At 43.6% G+C, this 20,161-nt stretch overlaps 1 protein-coding gene across 1 annotated transcript in view; it reads left to right on the top strand.

Annotated features, from left to right (window-relative positions):
• Nucleotides 1-20,161, top strand: part of SHC3 (SHC adaptor protein 3) — a 183,447-nt gene that overhangs the window by 90,108 nt on the left and 73,178 nt on the right. The window contains exons 4-5 of the mRNA XM_058301443.1: nucleotides 17,327-17,390; nucleotides 19,611-19,730. Coding sequence (XP_058157426.1) covers nucleotides 17,327-17,390; nucleotides 19,611-19,730 — 184 coding nt within the window. The remainder of the gene's footprint in view (nucleotides 1-17,326; nucleotides 17,391-19,610; nucleotides 19,731-20,161) is intronic.

The following is a 20,161-nucleotide window of genomic DNA, read 5'->3' on the forward strand; positions in this document are numbered from 1 at the left end:
ACAGCCAATGGGACAATTACAGATGAGCTGTTTGTGTTTAACATCAGAACAGCATTGGAAATCCTTCTCTCATCTGAAACCTAACTTTAGCTGCCTGTAAGACCCAATTTTCGACACCTGCAGGGTCTTCCAGAGAATGGTTTCCTTTGGAAATCCATTCTCAGTCTCCAATGTGCTAAAGAGGACAGGATGTTTCTGAGCTGCCCTGGCTAATGGAGAACCCCCAAAATGGTTTCACTGCCACTTTACGAAGAAAAATGAACAAAGGACACTGAGGAAAGAAAGCATGTGTTTAGTCCAGGTTTACCTGGTCCATTTAAGACTAGTGCAAGAGAGAGCCTTTGTGATAGAGACTTGCCTTGAACGCCACTGGATGGAGTCTGCACTGCAATAGCCTCCTTCCCTTCCCACCAGGTCTTCGTTACGAGCTTCAGACTTCTGCAGGCCACTTGCCCATCACATTGGATCCTGAATCCAAACTCCTTAGCCTCCACCACTAAGACTTCCCAGTACTTGGCTCCGCCCTCTGTCTCTGTTCCCTCTGCCCCATCTTCACCCCACCCCACCAACCCTTGCATTAGACCCCATTGATCTTTTCTTGTTTTCCAGTCATTTCTTGTTTGGCTTCAGCCTTGGTTCAGAATTAGGTTTAGGACAGCAGTTCTCATTATCCAACTCCTACAGATATGATTGCTGTCACCACCTGATTATTACTGGACCCCTCGCTGGCTGACGGCTCTTGCTAATTGTGCGTATGTCAGGATTCCCTCTCCGTCCATTTCCTCCACGTGTGCTCACCCTATTGCTCCTTGGTCCTTGGTCTTCACTTAAATACTTCTCAGTTTCCTGCTCTGTTTGCACACCTGCCTTGCAACTCGTCACCATGTTACCTTCCATTTGCACCCTGAACCAGTTGGAACAGAAACTCCATTGAGAGCTGGGAACTTCTCTGTGTTGGCGTTTACCTCTTGTTCTCGATTCATACTTAGAGTCTGTGCATTGCAGTTGTGACATCTGAGATCAGACATTTTTATGTCAGTTCTTTCCCAATTACTTGTTTTGTGGCTCCTTCTCCATCATAATGCCCATTCAAACAGTGGTTCTTTAGCATTTATTCCACCAAGCCCTACTGTAATTGGCAACTTTTATTGGGGAGTTGGAAAATTCTGATAAAATTTGCAGTTGACAAGAAGCTGAGGGAATCTATGAGATGCTTGGTAATATCAGTAGAACTTGTCAGGCTGGAGTTATAAGAGAACTCTAATATGATTAAATTGAGTCCTTGGGTCTACAGGTTTCCCAAACAAATTCAGGATGTGGGCTCTTGGTTAAGCTACATTCCCTGTGAAAATGGAAACCTTCTGGGTGGGGGAGGGGGAGGTCAGCTGTTTCTAAATTCTTTTTGACTCTCCAGAGTGACATAGTTGGCATAAATCATCACTGTTAGATGGCAGTGATAGAACATCAGTGGACACACCTATAAGGACTCCAGAGCTACTGAGTAAAGTTCTGGCAACTCTCCTTAAGAAGGTCCTCAGAGGAGAAGCAGAAAAGAAGGTTCAGGGGGCTGAGGTGTCAGAGAACTGTGCTTCATGACCCTCAACTGTAGCCACAGGGATTTCTCCTGGAAAAGAAATCTTTTGTAAGGAAGTGAGAGCTCTCTTCAGACCTTTGGAGGCAGATTATGAAGGAAGGAGGGAGGAATTTGGGCAGGACTGAATGGAGGACCCCTGGCTAAAAGCAGAAGGCAAGTTTTGCCCAACATCTGGAAGAACTCCCAATGACCATGCATCAACAGTGGACAGAGAGCCTTCCCATGCCCTGGGTGCCAGAGGAGGGCCTGGGTGGCAGCTTACAGGGGCCCTGGAGGACTTCATATACTGATAAGAGGAAATATGTGTTCTGTGCCAAGATCTGTGCTGTGTGTCTTTCCATCACCACATTTAATCTGCAAAATGACCTGATTTCATCTTGCTTTTGAAAGGAAGTTTCAAAAGTTAAGGGATGTTTTAAGTAATTTGCTGTAGGATGCACAGCTAGTAGGTGCCTGAGTGATTGAGCCTAGAGCCACCACCTTGCACTTTCTAACCAGGAGATCCAGGGGTCCTAGGAGAATGTGACTAGACATGTGGATTTCTTTGGAGAAAATAGATAAAAAGCAAGTAGATCTTTATGTTATGACATCACAGCACAATGGAAGGGTGGTGCTATTTGCATTTTTAAAAATATCTTTACTGAGGGATGTGGTAGATTGGATTCTGTACCCCAGTGTGGGGGCTTGGAGTTATGTACCCAGAAAACATGTTCATAGTCTAATCCATCCCTGTGGGTCTGAACCCATTGTAAATAGGACCCTTGAATGAGGTTGCTTCAGTTAAGGCCAGCTGAACCAGGATGGTCTTTATCCTATTACTGAAGGATTTATAGAGAAGGCAACAGAGAGAAAAGCCATGGGAGCAGCCAGAAGCTGGAAGTCAAGGGAACCCAGAAGAGAAGGAAGATGCTGCCCCATGCATTGCCATGTGATGCAAAAGCCCGGGATCCAAGGATGGTCAGCAGTGGTGACACCTCAATTTTGGTCTTCCAGCCCCAAAACTGTGAGCCAATTAATTCCCATCATTTAAGCCAACCCATTATATCCTATCTTAGCAGCTGGGAAACTAAGACAAAGTATAATTGGCATGCAATCAACTCCACATTTTAAAAATATGGAATTTGATGAGTTTTGACATACATATACACCCATGAAAACATCACCACCATTAAGATAAAGAAGAGATTCATCAGCCCCCAAAGTTTCCTCATGCTCTTTGTAATCCCTTCTCCCTCCATCTTGCCTCCCTCTTTCCCCTCACCCCAGGAAACCATTGACCTGCTTTATCACTATAGATTAGTAAGCAATTCCTAGTTTCTTTAAATAAATGGAATGATCCAGTGTGTGCTCTTTTTTGTCCCACATCTTTCACGCAGCATAATTATTTTAAGACTCATTCGTGTTGTGTATGATAGTTGGGTCCTTATTATTGTGGAGTACTTATTCCATTGGATACCACAGCTTGTCTACCCATTCAAGGCAGTCTTTTGGGACATTATGGTACCTGGTTTCTGATTCCCACTGCCACTCACTGGGCACATTCCTCCTTGGTGGATTAGAACCAGCATTGAGGACTTCTACAGTCTTATACAATTCCATAGTTCTAACAAATACCACCCCCGGTGTCTTATTGTGGGTAAAATGTGGATGGGCTCTTTTGGGAAGTCATGTCCCCCCAAAAAGACTGAGGGATGTGAACACATTTGTAAATACGACCTTTGAAGATGCTATTATCAGTTAAGGCATAGACTCATTTGTGAATAGGGTCTTCAAAGGTCCTATTTAAATGAGGCCACATTGAATCAGGGTAGACCTTAATCCATGTGACTGAAGTCCCCATAAGCAAAGGAAATTTAGATTCAACTGGCCTGTAGAAGCCAGAAGTCAGAAGAAGACAGAGAATGAGGCAGGTCTCTATGTGACAGAGGCAGAGGTGCCAAGCAAGGAACCCCAAGGATTATTGGCAGGCCACCCCAAGAATACTATGGGCTCTGGAAGAAGGCATGACCTGTCAGGATCTTGGTTTGGACTTCTAGCCTTCAAAATCAATAGACAATAAATGTCTATTGTTAAGTCACCCCATCCTGTAGCATTTGTCATAGCAACCCTGGCAAACTAAGACAGGCTCTTTGAATGAATTGTCCACAGGCTGGTGTTCTGAAAGAATGCCAATCTGTGTGGACCTTCCACGTGGCCCGGCTTTTATAACACATGCATTTGTGGCACTGGTTTCGTACTACTTGGGTTCAAAGCCAGACTCGGGCATTTTCTAGCTGTATGATCTTGGGCGCATTGCTTAACTTCTCTGGCCTTGATTTCTTCAACTATCAAATGAACATAAATCATTCATCCCCTCTAGGCTGCATGAGGATTAAGTACCCTGAAAGCCCTTAGAACATGGCACAAAAGCAGGCTCCACGGGGGTCGACCATTGCTTTAGGTATGCATGAGCAAAGCCACGCTGGGACGAATCCTCTTGCTTCTTGTGTGTTAGTGCTTTGCTACTAAGGAAAGGGGTATCAGTGGAATTGGGTTGTTCAAAGCATGGGGTATTTGATTAACAATTCAGGGCTATGCTGCCTCAGAAGATGTATCTCTCCAAAAGATAAGTAATTCTTAAAAACTGGCAGTGAAACCGATACGTGCAGGGTTTTGTTGGGTCTGTAGGTTACACCTGCTTTGGGAAGCCCAGCTCAGCCCCAGGTTAACCTATCATCTTTTATGGGGTGAAGTATGGTTGGGAGACCCTGACTGCCTGAGAACTTGGCTTGTTTATAAAAGTGAACATGCAATAAAAGTGTGAATTTCTCTCCTTGATTGACTGATTGGTATCATGAAGCAAATGAGTTGGGAGCAGAAGACTTTTTCTATCCTAACTGTTAGAATTTTCAAGGTGAAATGTATTCAATGCAAGTGTTCATAAGAATAGAGCAAGTTCCTAACTTTATCCAAGTTCTTTATCTATCCTTTAAACTCATCGCTATATGCCATTCCCTAGTAAGGGACCATGACATTATATTGGGCTTCAAATTTCGGGGAGTTCTGGATCACAGAGTGTTTCAACAATGGCAATGGAGGGATACTGGTATGGGATACCAATGACAGGTGGTATATGACTGACAGGGAGCTGTACAGAACATATGTCCAGGGTGCATGGTAATGTTTGGATATACTCATAGTGGCAACAATTAAAAACCACAGTAGGGGGGGTACTGGGTTCCTGGCCAGTGGTGCTCTGTCGTGGTCCCTAGGGGAGCAGCGACAGTCTCCCAGGTACAGTGGTGGGGACCGGGAGGGAGTGAGGGTTCAACAGTGAGCCCCTGATACTAATGACTATGCTTGTGAGCTGATAAACCCAAAATAATAACAAGGCCTAGAGCAACTTTGTGCCTGGGAATTTCCTTCTGTCAGCCTTCATGTTACTCAAATGTGGCCAGTCTCGAAGCCAAACTCAGCATGTAAATGCAATGCCTTCCCCCCAGCGTGGGACATGACACCCGGGGATGAGCCTCCCTGGCAACGAGGGACCACTATCAACTACCAACTGATGATGCAACTGGAAAATGACCTTATACGGAAGGTTCAATGCGGATCAGCAGAATATCCATGTCTACATAAAATACCATGACTTTAAAATGCTGTTTGACCTAAAGTAAGGGGGAAATGGAAAGGAGAAAGGAGTTTATATGGCTACGAGTTTCTAAAAAAGAGTCTGGAGGCTGGCAGAAGGTTTGCCCTCATGCACAACTGAGCAGAGTCAGAGAGACAGATAAAGCAGATACAACCCCCAGATATTGGTTCCTTTGAGGGCTAAAGAGACCCATGGGAGTTATGGTCATGGCCGATGGGGTTAACTACCAGGGCAGATGGCCCCTCTTTGGAAATGGTGTTTATGTGTGATGAATCTGGACTCAGATGGGATCTCCCTTCATAAGACTTTCATGCTAATGTGCTGGAGGTGCAGTTAATGTTGGGGTTTAAGATATATTTAGGGGATTTGAATCTCTGGACTGACAATGTGATAGCCAGATCCTGAGCCTCAACAGACTCCAGCACCTACAATCTGATTTATTGGACTTACCACACTCAGCTAAGATGGAGGTGAAGAAGGACAACCACCACACCATGGAGCCTAGAGTGATTACAACTGAAAATGGGAGGATTGCATCCAGCATCCAGGTGGAATCTGAGCCTCCTCTTGACATAAAGGTGCAATGGACACAACCAATCCAGTGTCCACATAGAAGAGGTGGCATTGGATTGGGAAAAGTGGACATAATGGACAAAGGGTATGGGGAAAGGCAGGAAGAGATGAGAGGTGGAGGCGTCTTCGGGACATGGAGCTGCCCTGGATGGTGCTTCAGAGGTAATCACCGGACATTGTAAATCCTCACAGGGCCTACATGATGGAATAGAGGAGAGTATGGGCCATGATGTGAACCAATGTATATGAGGTGCAGAGGTGCCCAAAGATGTACTTACCAAATCCAATGGATGTGTCATGATGATGGGAACGAGTGTTGTTGGGGGGGGGGAGAGGGGGGGTGGGGGGGGGGGGTTGAATGGGACCTCACATATATATTTTTAATGTAATATTATTACAAAGTCAATAAAAAATAAAAAAATTAAAAAAAAAAAAAAAAGAATAGAGCAAGTTCCCACATCTGTCAAATGACACCACTTGTGACCTTGAGTGAACTCAATTAACTATCACTAGTTAATTCAACCATAAGTGGAATGCTAATCTCAATATTGTCCCCATTTAGCTTTACTTATTAGTCGATAAATTCTTAGTAATCCCAAGAGTTTGTCTTTCCCTTTGTGAGATATCTTTTAGCATGGCTAAGAAACCTCTTTTCTAGTTTCCTGTTGAGGTTTTATCTGTACTTTTAGCATAATAATAACAGTTTTACATCTGTTTAATGTTATTTATTAATATTAGCTGTTTAATATTTATTTACACCTACTGTGTGCATGTCTTTGGGGCAAATTGAAGCCCAGAGAGTAGTATTGGTAAAATGTTGGGATAATAATGGAAAGGATTTCTTCTCTACCTTACGCACAGCCGGAGAAGTTGTTTTTGCAATGTGATGATATCTCAAGCGATATAAAGGTTTTGAAATTCATGGCTCTTTGCTTATGTTTGCCATGTAAACTATCTTTGGAAGATATAAATGGTTTAAACTCATTTTGGTTTAATGACCTTTTAAAATCAAGTTTAAGAGAGAACTTACAACTGCACACAAAATAGCTCCTTCCATCTACCCCATAAGATCCAAGCCGCCTCCCATTCTGACGCAGAGTGGCATCATCATCACAAAAGCCTCAAAAATGAGGGATGAACAAACATAAAGGAGGAATGCAACCACGGACCAAAGCAGACTTTGTTTTGTTTGATATGTCAATGATGGGTACAGGCCATGATAGTCTTATCCAAACCTATGAAACTGTACCGGGCAAAGTGTAAACCATAATATAAACTGTTGATTAGGAACAATGCTTCCATATTGGCCCATCCATTGTAACAAATGTACCACACACATGGAAAGATGTTATTAATAGGGGGAAATGTGGGAAGGGATGGGGTGGGTTCTATGAGAATCCCTATACATTAAAAAATTTATTTTTATTTTTAAAGAAGCTTTAGATTACATAAATGTTATATAAAAAATATATAAGGGATTCCCATATGCCCCACTCCATCCCCCTCCCACACTTTCTCACATGAACAACATCCTTCGTTAGTGTGGTACATTTGTTCCAGTCAATGAACATGTATTGAAGCATTGCTACTAACCATGGATTACGGTTTATATTATAGTTTACACGCTGTTCTGCACGATTTTGTAGGTTATCACAAAATATATAATGGCCAATATCCATCATTGTAATCTCATGCGGGACAATTCCAATGTCACAAAAATGCTCCCATATTACACCTATTCTTTTCTCTCCCATCCCTCAGAACCTCTGGAGACCACTGCCTTTATATCAATGATAAGAGTTCTTCCATTGCTAGAATAATAATGCCTGCTTTAGTCCATTGTTCATTCCCCAATCTTGAGGATTTGGGGATGGTGTTGCCCATTCTGCTTCTCACTGACAGGAAACTTAGAACCCATGGAGCTATTTTGCTTGAAGTTTCCGACACTGTCTGTTCCTTGGGATGGGTGTGTCGGTCATTGTCTCCTTGTTAGTTGTCCTGGGTGAGTCCAATGAACTGTGTAAGTGTTGCAACTCTGCTGAAATTCAGGGCTCAGGTGGCAATTGACGGACCAAAGATTTAAGTCTCTGGGCCATATGTTTATCAAGTATGGTGCTAAATGTAAGTTCAAGTAAAAGGGGCAGAAGAGCCACGTGTAGAGAACCTATAAATGACTCTAATTCTGTTACCCTGGAGAGCACAAATTCCAGAGGAAAGCCCATGGACAGGGTGCCAAATTCCTGAGCTGTCTGCCCTGCTTATAGTTTCTGGATGTGTCTAGAGCTATCAGAAGCCTCCCTGTTTGAGGCACTGTTCATTGTGGCAGTCCCTGAGATTCTGCTGAGACTTCCATAAGTGTAACCTCTGGAATGATCTCCAGACTCACTTTGAAGACTCTTAGCCATAAAACTCATTTTTATTTACCATTTTCCCCTTTTGGTCAAGGTTCTTTGCCAGCTGCAGTATAGTTGGCGCTTGGTAATAATCCCTCGGTCCCTGGGAGTCAGTTTCAACACCAGGGGGAAGGTAGTGCATTTCTATGCTGAGTTTGGCTTAGAGAGGCCACATTCGAGCAACAAGCAGGTTTTCAGGAGGTAACTCTTAGGCAACCTGTAATACTAGACTAAGTTTCAATTTCACAAGAAAAAGTTCATAAGTACAATCACAATATCAAGGGCCTGGCGTAATGGTCAGTTTTCCTTCATCAGGCACTGCCCTTGCACTCAGGGGATTCTTGCTGTCCTGTTAGAGAATGTAGCAGGACTCCCCAGGATGGGTATTCAGCATACTTTAGGTTATTGTGTGATCTCCACCCACTGAGACCATGCCCTGTGAACACTTGAACACATTCATATGCCGTGGAGGCATGCCCCAGGTGACCCCCTCCCCATGCATCCCCCCATCACTGACACCCCACACCAGCGATCCCCCTGCCACTGTTGTAACCCTTCTGTGATCCAAAACCTCTCCAGAAATGAAGCCAACAAAACCATCAAAATTAATAATAAAATGAAGTAATAATTTAAAAAATAACCAATAAAATTTTAAAAAACTTTAAAATTGAAAGAATAAAAAATCTTTTAGACATTGTATCTTTCATCACTGTAAGATCTGTTTGTATGTACAGAGGCATTTTCTTCTATATATTTCCCTAGTGTCTTTTTTTTTTTTTCATTTTATTTTCGAAGAATCTTTAGGAGACAGAAAAGTCACATAGAGAATATAGGAGGGTCCCACATATTCAATGCCCTCCTCCTTTTTTCCTCTCCTCTATTAATAACATTTTACATAGGGATGGTACATTCGTAACAATTGATGTACAAATATTGAAGCATTGCTACTAATGGTTTACAATTATGGTTTTATATTTTGGATCATACACTTTCACAGGTTTTGATGAAATTTGAAGTGGCCTGTTATCTGTTACTGCAAGATCATGATAATGCCCTAAAAATGCCCTATGTTCCATCTTTTCTATTCTTCCCTCTCCCACCCCTCGAAACTATGATAACAACTAAGGTTCAATTTTGGAAGAATAAGATTCCTAGTTACTTGTAATAATATCGAGGGCCTGACATATTGGTCTGTTCTCATTCATTAGGCACTGCCTATGTTTTTGAGGGATTCTTGTCCCTTTGGGGGGGGGGTTGGGTTGGACTATCCGTGGAACTAGGGGGAGGGTTGGGGAATGAACAGGTGCACTCTGGGGATTTGCAGGTCTATGGTTAAAACTACAATGTTGGGAATGTTCTTTTGGCAAATGAGGCAGGAGAGGGTTACTGGGGTAGAGTGTTGGATGTGGGGGGAGGGTATGTGGGACGGGGTGTACCTGGGGCAGGCTTCAATGGAATACCGAAGTGTTCATCCTGTCATAGTGTGTTATCTCAGTGGGTGGAGGCCCACACAAAAAAACAAGAAAATATCAAACTCTTATCCCGTGGAGTCGCCTATAATCTTGAGATAACTTTTCAGTAATCTAAAACGTCTCTAAAAATAAAGTTTATTATAAAAATCAAGTTAAAAGTATTTTTGAGGCTTAAAATTAATTTTTATCTCCGTAAGTTGTACTGAACAGTTTGGTTACAGCAGAGCACTTTGGAGCACAGGTATTGGGATGTTATAATTCATTTGCCTGCAGACAGCCCTGGGAAGAGGGCATTTGTTGTGTCTCTCTGGATTCTGCTTGTGATGCCTGGTCTGCTGCGTGCCTTCTGATTGTGGCCAGCAGCCTGCCTGTCTTTGTCCCTGCTGACCTCCCGCCCCTTGGGTGACATGGTGTCAGGACTGAGATGATGATCGGCTTTCCTTTTTCCATGAAAAGGGAGAGAGGCTGTTCCCAGGATTGCAGAGGGCAAGTCATCCGTGGTCCCAGGCCCATCTACACTCCCTACAATCAGACAGCTCGTGCGTTTTTTTACCGCTGGCTGGTCCTCTTTTCATTTTCATCTTTTACTACTGAAATCTGAGCCTTCATAATACTAACTTCCGAGCTAGTCATCCTGACCGCTGTTCCTCTTTGCTCTCTATCCACCCTGCACCCGGCTGCTAGGTGAGTTTTCATTCAGCCTTATTGTCTACCCTCTCGCCCCCTACTTAGAATGTCCCCATGGTTTCCCACCCCTCGGCACACCCTTGAATGTTTCTCAGACTCAGATCTGAAGGTTGAGCTCCTGGGGCTGTTCTCTGCCTTCTTCAAGTCTCATGCCAGCCTCAGTCTCCCGTTTTCTAGCACGACTTCTGCTCCGACCCTCATGCCATACTCGTTCCTGGTTCTGAGTTCTCAATTTCACGAAGTTCCCGCACCTTCAAGTCCCTGCTTCTTTTGCATTCAGCCTTCTCTTCTGACCAGGTTTAACTGGCCTCTGGCTCCTCTGACAGGTGGACTCTCATTATGTACGTAAATGGCCGGCTCTTGTTTATATTTGTACGTATTTATTCCGTAAGCTGTCCTGTCCTCTCCACCACTCTGTACGTTTCTTGAGAGCAAGCAGAGACCTTCTTGCAATATCCTCAGTGCTCAGGGCTGTGACAGATTTGATGTGTTGGGGGCTGGGTTGGGGAGGGAAGCGAGGTTTGGGGTTGGAGTAGCTGGGTGGACAGTGGTAACAGTTTTTGCGATGGGAAGATGAGGGGAGGAATATTTTTTATTGGGAAAAATCAAATCTTGGCTTGCCATGCCTTTGAGACATTTAAGATATCAATTGGGTGAGATAATTGTAAGTTTCTGGTACTCAGGGGAGATGTGGGGGCTAGAGATAAAGATGCGGGAGTCATCCGCAGCAGAAGGCATTTAAAGTAGTGAGATGAAGGCCCTTCGGATGAGAGGGGGATGGAGGTAATTAATTAGTCGAAGCCCAAAGGCAGCGTGGTTGCGGCACCCCAACACAAAGTGCCAAGGCGCTGGACACCTTCGCAGGGTGGGCCAAGGAGGGCGCTGGAGGGCCATTCTGCTATTATTTCCCCAACACTCACTAAAAGCTATGAAATGACTAGGTGGGAACTCAAGGAGAGAGTTTCTTTGGAACTGGTCCTTGCTGTCCTGAGAGTCCCATCCCCCCATGGAGGGGTTGGGTGTGATGGCAAGAAGATAACAGAGAAGGGAGAAAGACAGAACTTTCTAAGTTTCTCCAGTTCTAAAATTCTTCATTGCAACGAGAAATTTATTAAACACCTAAAACCCCAAAACAGTCTTTTAAAATGTGATGTCATATATACATACAATGCACAATTTCCCATTTTCACCATTTTCAGGTGTACCCTCAAGTGGTATCAATTACATCCACAATGTTGTGCTGTTATCACCACCATCAATGGCTAATACTTTCTATCACCCTAAACAGAAATTCTGTACCCATCAAAGAATGACTCATCCATCTGCAGTTCCTTAGCTTTTTCCACTCGGGCACACCAGTTCAGCCTTACCAGCGTCTTTTCTGCCCTTGGAAGAAGGGCTACTTCAGGTTGCGACGCTGTGCTAGCTGTGCCCGTCCCCACCCCTCCTCACATAGGGCTTCTTTCCTTCCTTACATCTGTTTAGTGTCCCCACCCCAGGGAGGCCTCCTTGACTGGGTGTCCAGAGCAGCCCTCTCCACACCGCTATTTCTATCAGAGCAGCTTATTTTTAAAAATTCCTTAATTTTTTAAAAGTAGGGACTATGTGCACAGAATAAGAAAGTTCAAAAAGCACAAAACAGTAAACAATAAAATCTAGGTTGTCCTCATATCTCATCTCCTAGCCACTTGAAAGAAACCACTTCACCAACTCCTTATGGAAGCTTCCAGGGAGATGTAATCCATTCAAGAATACACCTATTTCTTTCCTTTTTCTTTCTTTTTAATCTGCAAAGCTCTCACACGGTGTTCCATACCTTGCTCTGTGTGCTTAGCCATATGGTTAGAGAGTCTTTTTAATGTCATGCTGGTGGTCCATTTAATGGGTATGCCATAATTGATTAAAGTAACTCCAAATGGCAGTCATTGATTACTTCTGACCAGTCTATTAAAATCAATGCTGCAGAAAAGACAATGTACAGAATGGGAGAAAATTGTTGCAAACCATTGATCAAATAAATGGTTAATATCCTGAATATATACTTAACTTCTACAATACAACAACAGAAAGACAACCCATTTTAAAAATGGGCAAAGGATTTAAATAGACATTTCTCCAAAGAGGATATATAAATGGCCAATAAACACATGAAAAGATGCTCAACATCATTAGCCATAAGGGAAATGCAAATTAAACCCACGGTGAGATACTTCACACCCACAAGGATGGCTAAAACGGCAGAAGGCATTGGAGAGGATGCAGAGAGGTTTGACCTCTAATGCATTGTTGGTGGGACTGTAAAATGGTGTGGCCTCTGTGGAAAGCAATATGGTGGCTCTTCAAAAAGTTTAATACACAATTAGCATAGGATCCAGCCACTCCATGCCTGGGTATATATGCAGAGGAAGTGAAATCAGGGCTTTGAGCAGATGAGTGTATGCCATTTTTCAGAGCAGCATTATTCACAATTGCCAAAAGGTGGAAACAAATTAAGTGTCTATCAACAAAGAAACAAAATGTGGTCCATATACAATGGAATTATTATTAGGCTGTAAGAAAGAATGAAGTCCTGGGACAGGCTACAGCATGGGAGAACCTTGAAAACATTACGCTCAGCGTAATCAGCACAGCAAGGCACAGAAGGACAAATACTGTATGATATAATTCATCAAAGATGACTAGAAATAACAAATTTGCAGAGATAAAAAGCAGATTAGAGGTTAGGAGGGATGTAGCGAAGGTGAAAGATGGAGTGTTTGTGAAATGAAAAGTGAAAAAAAAATCATTGTTGCAATTAGCAGCTCTGTATGCAATTCATTTGACCCAAGCCTCAGTGTATTTAGAGGATGCATTCTCAGAAGCCCACCTGCTGGGCCAAAGGGTTTGTGCATCTTTCATTTGTCAGGGATGTGGCTAAAATTACCCCCAGTGAGGGCAATCTGAAGGTGCTTCTTTCCTACAGAGTATTATTGAGCTTTTGATCTTTGCCTGTGAAAATGGAATTTCAGTATACACTTCAGCTTGCATTCTTACTATAAGTAAAGCTGAAAGCCTTTTCATGTTTTCAGGATCCATTTGTATTTCCTTTTAACAAATATATTGGTACCAGAGGTACATATGGGGAGACAGGAAAACAAAGAGTACGTGAACTCTTTGTTCATAGCCTTTGTCCATTTTTCCATGAGTTTTGATACTTTCCTTATTGATTGATATTAAGAAATTTATCCCTTGGTGATATGTCATAATTTTTTTCTTGTGCAAACATTTTTACTTTTATGTTGGGTCTTTCAACATTTTCTTCTATGTTTTATGCACTTTGTGTACTCCTCCCACTCAGATAATAATAAAACTTCTTCCTACTTGTATTTTAGTACTTTTATGGTTTCATTAAATTTAGACTGTGATCCATTTAAATTTCTTTCTATATGAGGCATCCGACTTTATTTTTTTTCTGGAAAGCTGCCCAGGCACTAAAATGCCACTTACTGGATAACTCTTGTGTCCAGTGGTAGACATTACTGCATTCATCATATATATCACTCTGTTTTGTTTCTTCATGAAATTGATCACAATTTGCTGTCATAGGTATTTGTTTATTTGTTTGTCATCTCTCCCCCTACTAGGATATAAATGCCCAAGAACAGAAATCACCCTACTGTTCTCTATTTTATTGTCTTAGTCTGTGAAGTGTGTATGTGAGTGTGTGTATTTGTGTATTTGTGTGTGTGTGTGCGTTTGGAAGGCTGGGGCAGGATGAAAGAAGATAGAAGAGCTGAGAGAAAGATGGAACTTTGTATAACTTTGAAGGACCCCGTTCTCAAAATCTACATTCCGGTGAAAAATCTATTAAATGCCTAGTATATGAAGGGTGCTACCTCAGCTCTGTTGATGAGACTACTAGGAGAAGATGGGGGAAGTGAAGGTTAGCATTTCGGGCAACGCTGGCTTCTGTTACACTCAGATGTCCATGGAGGTTGCCAAATGTTCCATTTTCATATTAGCTCAGCTCTGAGGTCATGATTTCGCTTACCATAATGGTGTCATGCTGGACAGAATGTTAAGAAGCAATCTCCATTATTAAAAACAGGGCAAAATCCCTACCTGGGACTCTAACTGGGATGAAATGAAACTACTCAAAACTAAATAATCATTGCTCAATGAGAAAATTGAAATAGTACTGAAATTGAAAATGCACAGTGCTTAAACAGTAAGGAGGGAAAATGAGAACAGGTATACTTAAAATTAGATTTTGGAATTAAAGTTACTAACTCCATTTATTAAATACTGCAGTTATTAATAGTTATGCCAGATTTCTATAGCAATCAGAAACAGATACCATCAGCCTGGTTGAAAGGAGAATTCATACAGGCATGCTATCATATATAAGCACTAGACCCAAACGCAGGCCAATTATGAAGATAAGGCATTTTTCTGAAAAGCAGCTTTTTTTTGGAAAACCTCTTTGGGGATTCCAAAGGCTCCCAAGGGTGGATCCTAAAGGATTTTCTTGAGTATGTAAGTTCCAAGAATTTTCTGGAACTTCTTATATTTGCTCATTTTAAGGACAAAAGCTGGAATGAGTCTCTGAGCATGCCCCGGACCTCTGTCATGCAGGGACTTGTTTAACAGAATGAGTTTATTGTTTGCAATGTTTTTTCATACTCTCATTCTTAATGCTGATTTGTAGTTTCTACTTTCCTTTTCCAGAAACAGTGTGTAAGTAGCAGATGCCTGCTGCAAAAGCTTCGGGCCTGAATAAGTTAGACATCTGATAATGTGTGTCCTTTTGGATAACTGTCGGAGACTGACATTTTTCTTTTTCATTCCATGTTGGTGGATGGGAAAAGAAATCGATGCTCATTAGAGGTATTTAAGGAAAGGCTTAAGGGAGACTTCCCGCTATATAATATTTTTATAGCTTGCTGGGGCCATCAGAGTTTCAGCAGCTTTGCTCAGCTAAATATATCACTTACTATCACTCAATATAACAAGCACAGTGCAGAGATGCTTGGAACTATATATTTTAATGAAACAGATAAAATATAGATATTGGTGTTTATATAGTTCTTTAAAGAGATAACTTGGCCTACTTCAACACGGCATTTACTTTTAGAAAGTACTGTGGATAATATATGATTGATCATTTCAATAGAATAGCAGTTAAATGTTTATTATAAAGTAAATAGGAGCAAGAATGAGTGTCAAAAACATTTATGCTCAGTTTACCTTTCTGTCGTCATGATTATTCATAGTCTACGATTTTCATGGCATCCGAACTTTTAAAAATTCTTTCCCCTACTTTCCCCTTGCTCTACAATGAATTGAATGACAAATGAGAAATTTATCTGAATAGTTTCTTACCTGGTTTTACAAAAACACCCTTCTCCTAAAAGCATTGCATTGTGATGGTAATTATTTCTCCTTGAGATGCTAGAAAATACTTTCCAGAAGTGTTCAGCTCAGAACATTTGTAGAATGTTTCTGAGTACCCATTTACTTTGTCACTCAGCAAATCCCTGCTTATTTCTTTATTTTCTATGTTCTCTTATTATTTTCTTCTTCTTCCCATGGGAGTTGAGAAGGTCACCCAACTTCTTTCCAGGCTCCTGATCTGGGCGTCCTTTTTGGCTCGTGTCTTCTGTTGTCTCTCACTTGGGCCAAGTCAGAGTTGAGCTCTGCAAACCTGGCAACTTCCTCCACCTTCCCCTCCTCCTCACGGGAGGCCATCAGCCTCTTGCCCTTGGGGAATTGCAACAGTTTCTCTCTGGTCCTGATTTCTCACCCTGCCACTGGTCCCTCCTCTCCCAAACTGAACTGTCCTAGCCCCTGTGCAGACGGGTGAGACCCAAGTCACAGCGGGTCCATGCATCAGCCTTCCTCAATCCCAGGATGCTCCTTGCCTTAAATCATTTACCCAGGACAGTGCCTGGCACATAGTAAAGGCTCAACAAATGCCTGTTTGTGGCACTGCCCTGCAGAGAACCTCACTCCTGCCTCATTTGTACCACTGGAATTTGTCTTGTCCTTCAACCCCCTCCCCCTTTTTTTAATTAGAGAAGGAATGGGTTTGCATAAAATACAGGATTCCCATATACCACTCCATTATTAAAACCTTACTTTGGTGTGGTACATCTGTTACAATTGATGAAGGCACATATGTGCAATTGTTCTAGTAGCGATAGTTCATGGTTAACGTAGGGTTCGCTCTCTGTAGTGCAGTTCCATGGAATTGTTTTTCAAATTTTATTCTATTACCATTTATACAACGTAGCCTTTACCTTTTAACCACATTCAGTCTACATTTTATTGCCGCTAATTACATTCACAGTGTCATGCTGCCTTCACCACCATCCATCACCAAAACGTCTCCCTCATTCCAAATAGGAACGCTGTACATTTTAAACCTTAACTTCCCATTCCCTTCCCACACCCTGTCCCCTGGTGGCCTGTATTCTAGGTTCTGATCGATTGTATAATATTTACTAGCTCCGAAACTGGGACATCGCAGGGGGTCACATTTCTTGTCTCCTGTCCTCTCTAACGCCCTCCAGAGGGCCCTTGAGCATAGCCACGGTCCATTAGGGTTGAACCTGGTGCCGCGGCCACAGCGACGAAGGAACGACATGGAGACTACGTTTTAGAGCATCAGCGATTCAAAACAGAACCCTCACCAAATGTGCAAAACAAACAAAGACATCGTGACATTGACACGCATCACACAGTCAGGATGCCGCTGTCAACAGCCACCGTTAGAATGTCACCGCTGGGGAGTTCTAAGATGACCACTTTGTGCTTAGTTTAGTTTTGCTTGTTTTTGAGAAAAGAACCTGGATGACTCTCAAATTGTCAGGTCTATCTTCCGTGCCGAAATAAAAGGGCAGTTCTTTTCTGTGGGGACCCGCAAGTGCAGAGTCCCTGGGTTGCATGGCCCTGGTGGACCTATTCTAAAGTGGCTCTTTCTCCTTGTCCTTTGAAGGGAGGCCATCAGCCGTGTCTGCGAAGCTGTCCCTGGTGCCACCGGAGCCTTTAAGAAGAGAAAGGTATGGCCACCGCGGCGCCGCCCCTGTCGTCTCCTTTACCTGCCACCGTCCTCGCGCTCGTTTCACCCTGACGTGCCCTCAGTCAGCATAAACTTGTTCAGGTTTCACTTTGCATGGCCTGGCTCTTGACGCTTTGAAAAACAAAAAGAGCTTAGAGTCTTCTCTCTCCCACACGGGGAACGAGAACTGTTGGCTGTCGCTGCCAGCCAAAAGCAGCGACGCTTCTGAGCCCTGACGGCTCAGTGTGGGCTTTCACCCCGTGATGCGCCTGGGCCAGGCGTTCTTGTATGCACCTTACACCCATGAATTCCCTTAACCGCAGCAGCCCTTTGGGGTAGATATCTCCAGTGGTGTATTCAACAACCGGCTCCTGGGGTCTGACAAGGGTTGAGAGACACCGATTTGTAGCACTTGTCAATGTCCATGGTGAAATGCGCCCCCATGGTCAATTGTAGGCTGTCAACATGTTGATAATGACAGTGTCAGGAAGAGATCCACTGTGGCCTATCATTACATAATATTTCTCCCAGACGATACAATAGACATAAATAACCTGACAGCACAGATAATAGTGCAATGCAGTAAAATAATTACGAGGTCATGAGCTTTTAGTAAACGCTGTGATGAACAACTGGCTCATAAAGCTTTCCAAAATTTAACAATTGGCTCCGAATGAGGTGCTACCTACAAGTTCTAGAACACCCCTCGTCATCCTCATTTCACCGATGATAAAAATGAAGGCCCAGAGATGAGAACAATTGTGCAAGCTGGCAGGGGAAGCCCGGGCTGCCCACCTCTAGACGGGGGGGGCCTCACGCTGTGCTTTTGTTCTGGGCGATAAGGGGGAAAAGTGAACTAAAAGAAGGCACAGGAAAACTCTAGTTAAGTGTCTAGTGAACATATAACAAAACACCCGTAAACACCCATCCAGGCTTGTGTGCTTAGACCGAGGGTGGGGGAAGCTACCCTGGGAGAGCCCCCGAATCAGCTCTGAGGCTGAGCGCTCACGACTTCTGAAAGTCTGCGCGTGCTGCGTACCTGCCTCTGCTATTCTTGGGGCTCCTGTCGGCTCTGCCTTCGTAACTGAGGACATTCGTGACCCCACAGTCAATGGGTTGCCAGCAGAGAACTTTGGACCAAGGCTCAATGTGCCCAGCCAGGCTTCTGATCAGCCCCTGGGGGCAGGGGGGACCATCAAGGCCCCTGAATCCTGAATACAGGCCCCAGGAAGGCACCTGAGAGCAGAGGGAGGGGACATCACTTTTAAGAGCTAGGGGATCCCCAGCCAGCAAGTCTAGGGGTACCCTCATGGTTTTCTAGGTGAAGGTTGTAGAAACAATGTTGTTTTCTGGGCTCCTCTCCAAATGTACCTAATCAAAACTTCGGGGGTGGAGCCCAGGCCTCTCGGATTTTACGTAGCTCTGCAGGTGAGTCAAAAACAGTCACACGCCTGTTAAGAATTAGTGCTAATTAGCATACTAGAAAGGATAGGTGTCAGCAATGGACAGAAAGACAAGTATTGGAGGGACACACCCAGGCACCCCATAGATGGTGTCTGGCAGAAATATGCAGTCCATCTGTCCTTGTGCCAAGGACTTTTCAGACAGGGTGGTGGATGCATCAGTTGAGTCAAACCATGACCCCCCATCCTTGTGCTGGCTGCAGGCCCATCTGGTTCTTAGGTGAGCACTGACCTGGGAGGATGTTCCGGCCAGTGGATTTGTGATCCATTCCCTTGCAAGGAGGCTTCTCGCCATTTTCTGGCATTGCCCAAAGCCCCAGGAGCTGCTTCCTTTTAGTCTGCCCCTGAGACTTAGTTGCACTCTTGGTGTGCAGAAAATCAGATTTCTGAGTCTTCAGAGCCAAGGGCCAGCCCCAGCCTGCGGCATCTTCCCCGGGTTTACACTGCCCCCGCGGGCAGAGGGCCAGCTGAGGCATATCCTGACCAGAGCCAGGGGCTGCCCACGACGCTGGCACCTCTCACTTGCTTGGGAGAGTCCTCATCTCATGATTGGCGTAGTAGATGCTTTACAATTTGCATGCTACATCTTTTATGATCAGCAATTGCACATTTGTCCTCATGTGCCTAATGAGGACAAAACGTTCAAGGTTTGGGGGTGCAGATATCAGCGCCGCTTCCCTTTTTGACACCATAGATGTCCCTGGATGGTGTGGCCTCCAGTGGATAGAAAGCTAAAGTCATGCTGCTTGATTTCACAGCCTCCGAGCAAAATGCTGTCCAGCATCTTGGGAAAGAGCAACCTCCAGTTTGCAGGGATGAGCATCTCCCTCACCATCTCCACCGCCAGCCTGAACCTGCGGACGTCCGACTCTAAACAGGTCTGTAGGCTCAGCCCTCTGTGCCCTGCCCAGAGCCCCCTGGAAACCATGGCTGCTCCCCAGGGTTCTGGCTTCCAGCCTGGCTGAGTCCATGTGGAACACAATCTTGTAAAACCATTATAGTCAACCAACTTTTGATTGGCGCGTTTTGAAGGATCACCCATAGAATGGTAGATGAAATTGGTTCTTTTTGATTCTTCCATAAATCCCCTTTTTAAAAAAGTATGATACATGAAATCATTGGTCACTTGCAATGTAAAAAGAGGTGTATATATGGGCAAAAGTCCCCTCTTAATGACCTTACCCCTATTTTGATTTCTATTTTTACCATATTTCGTTGATTCTACATTTTACTTTCATGCTTCTCAACTTGGAAATGGATACTATGTCATGGTTTAACTGACAGTATTTTTTCTTTCCTAGTGGTTCAT

Source organism: Dasypus novemcinctus, chromosome 8, assembly GCF_030445035.2.
Source record: "Dasypus novemcinctus isolate mDasNov1 chromosome 8, mDasNov1.1.hap2, whole genome shotgun sequence".
In the NCBI taxonomy this organism is placed as follows: domain Eukaryota; kingdom Metazoa; phylum Chordata; class Mammalia; order Cingulata; family Dasypodidae; genus Dasypus; species Dasypus novemcinctus.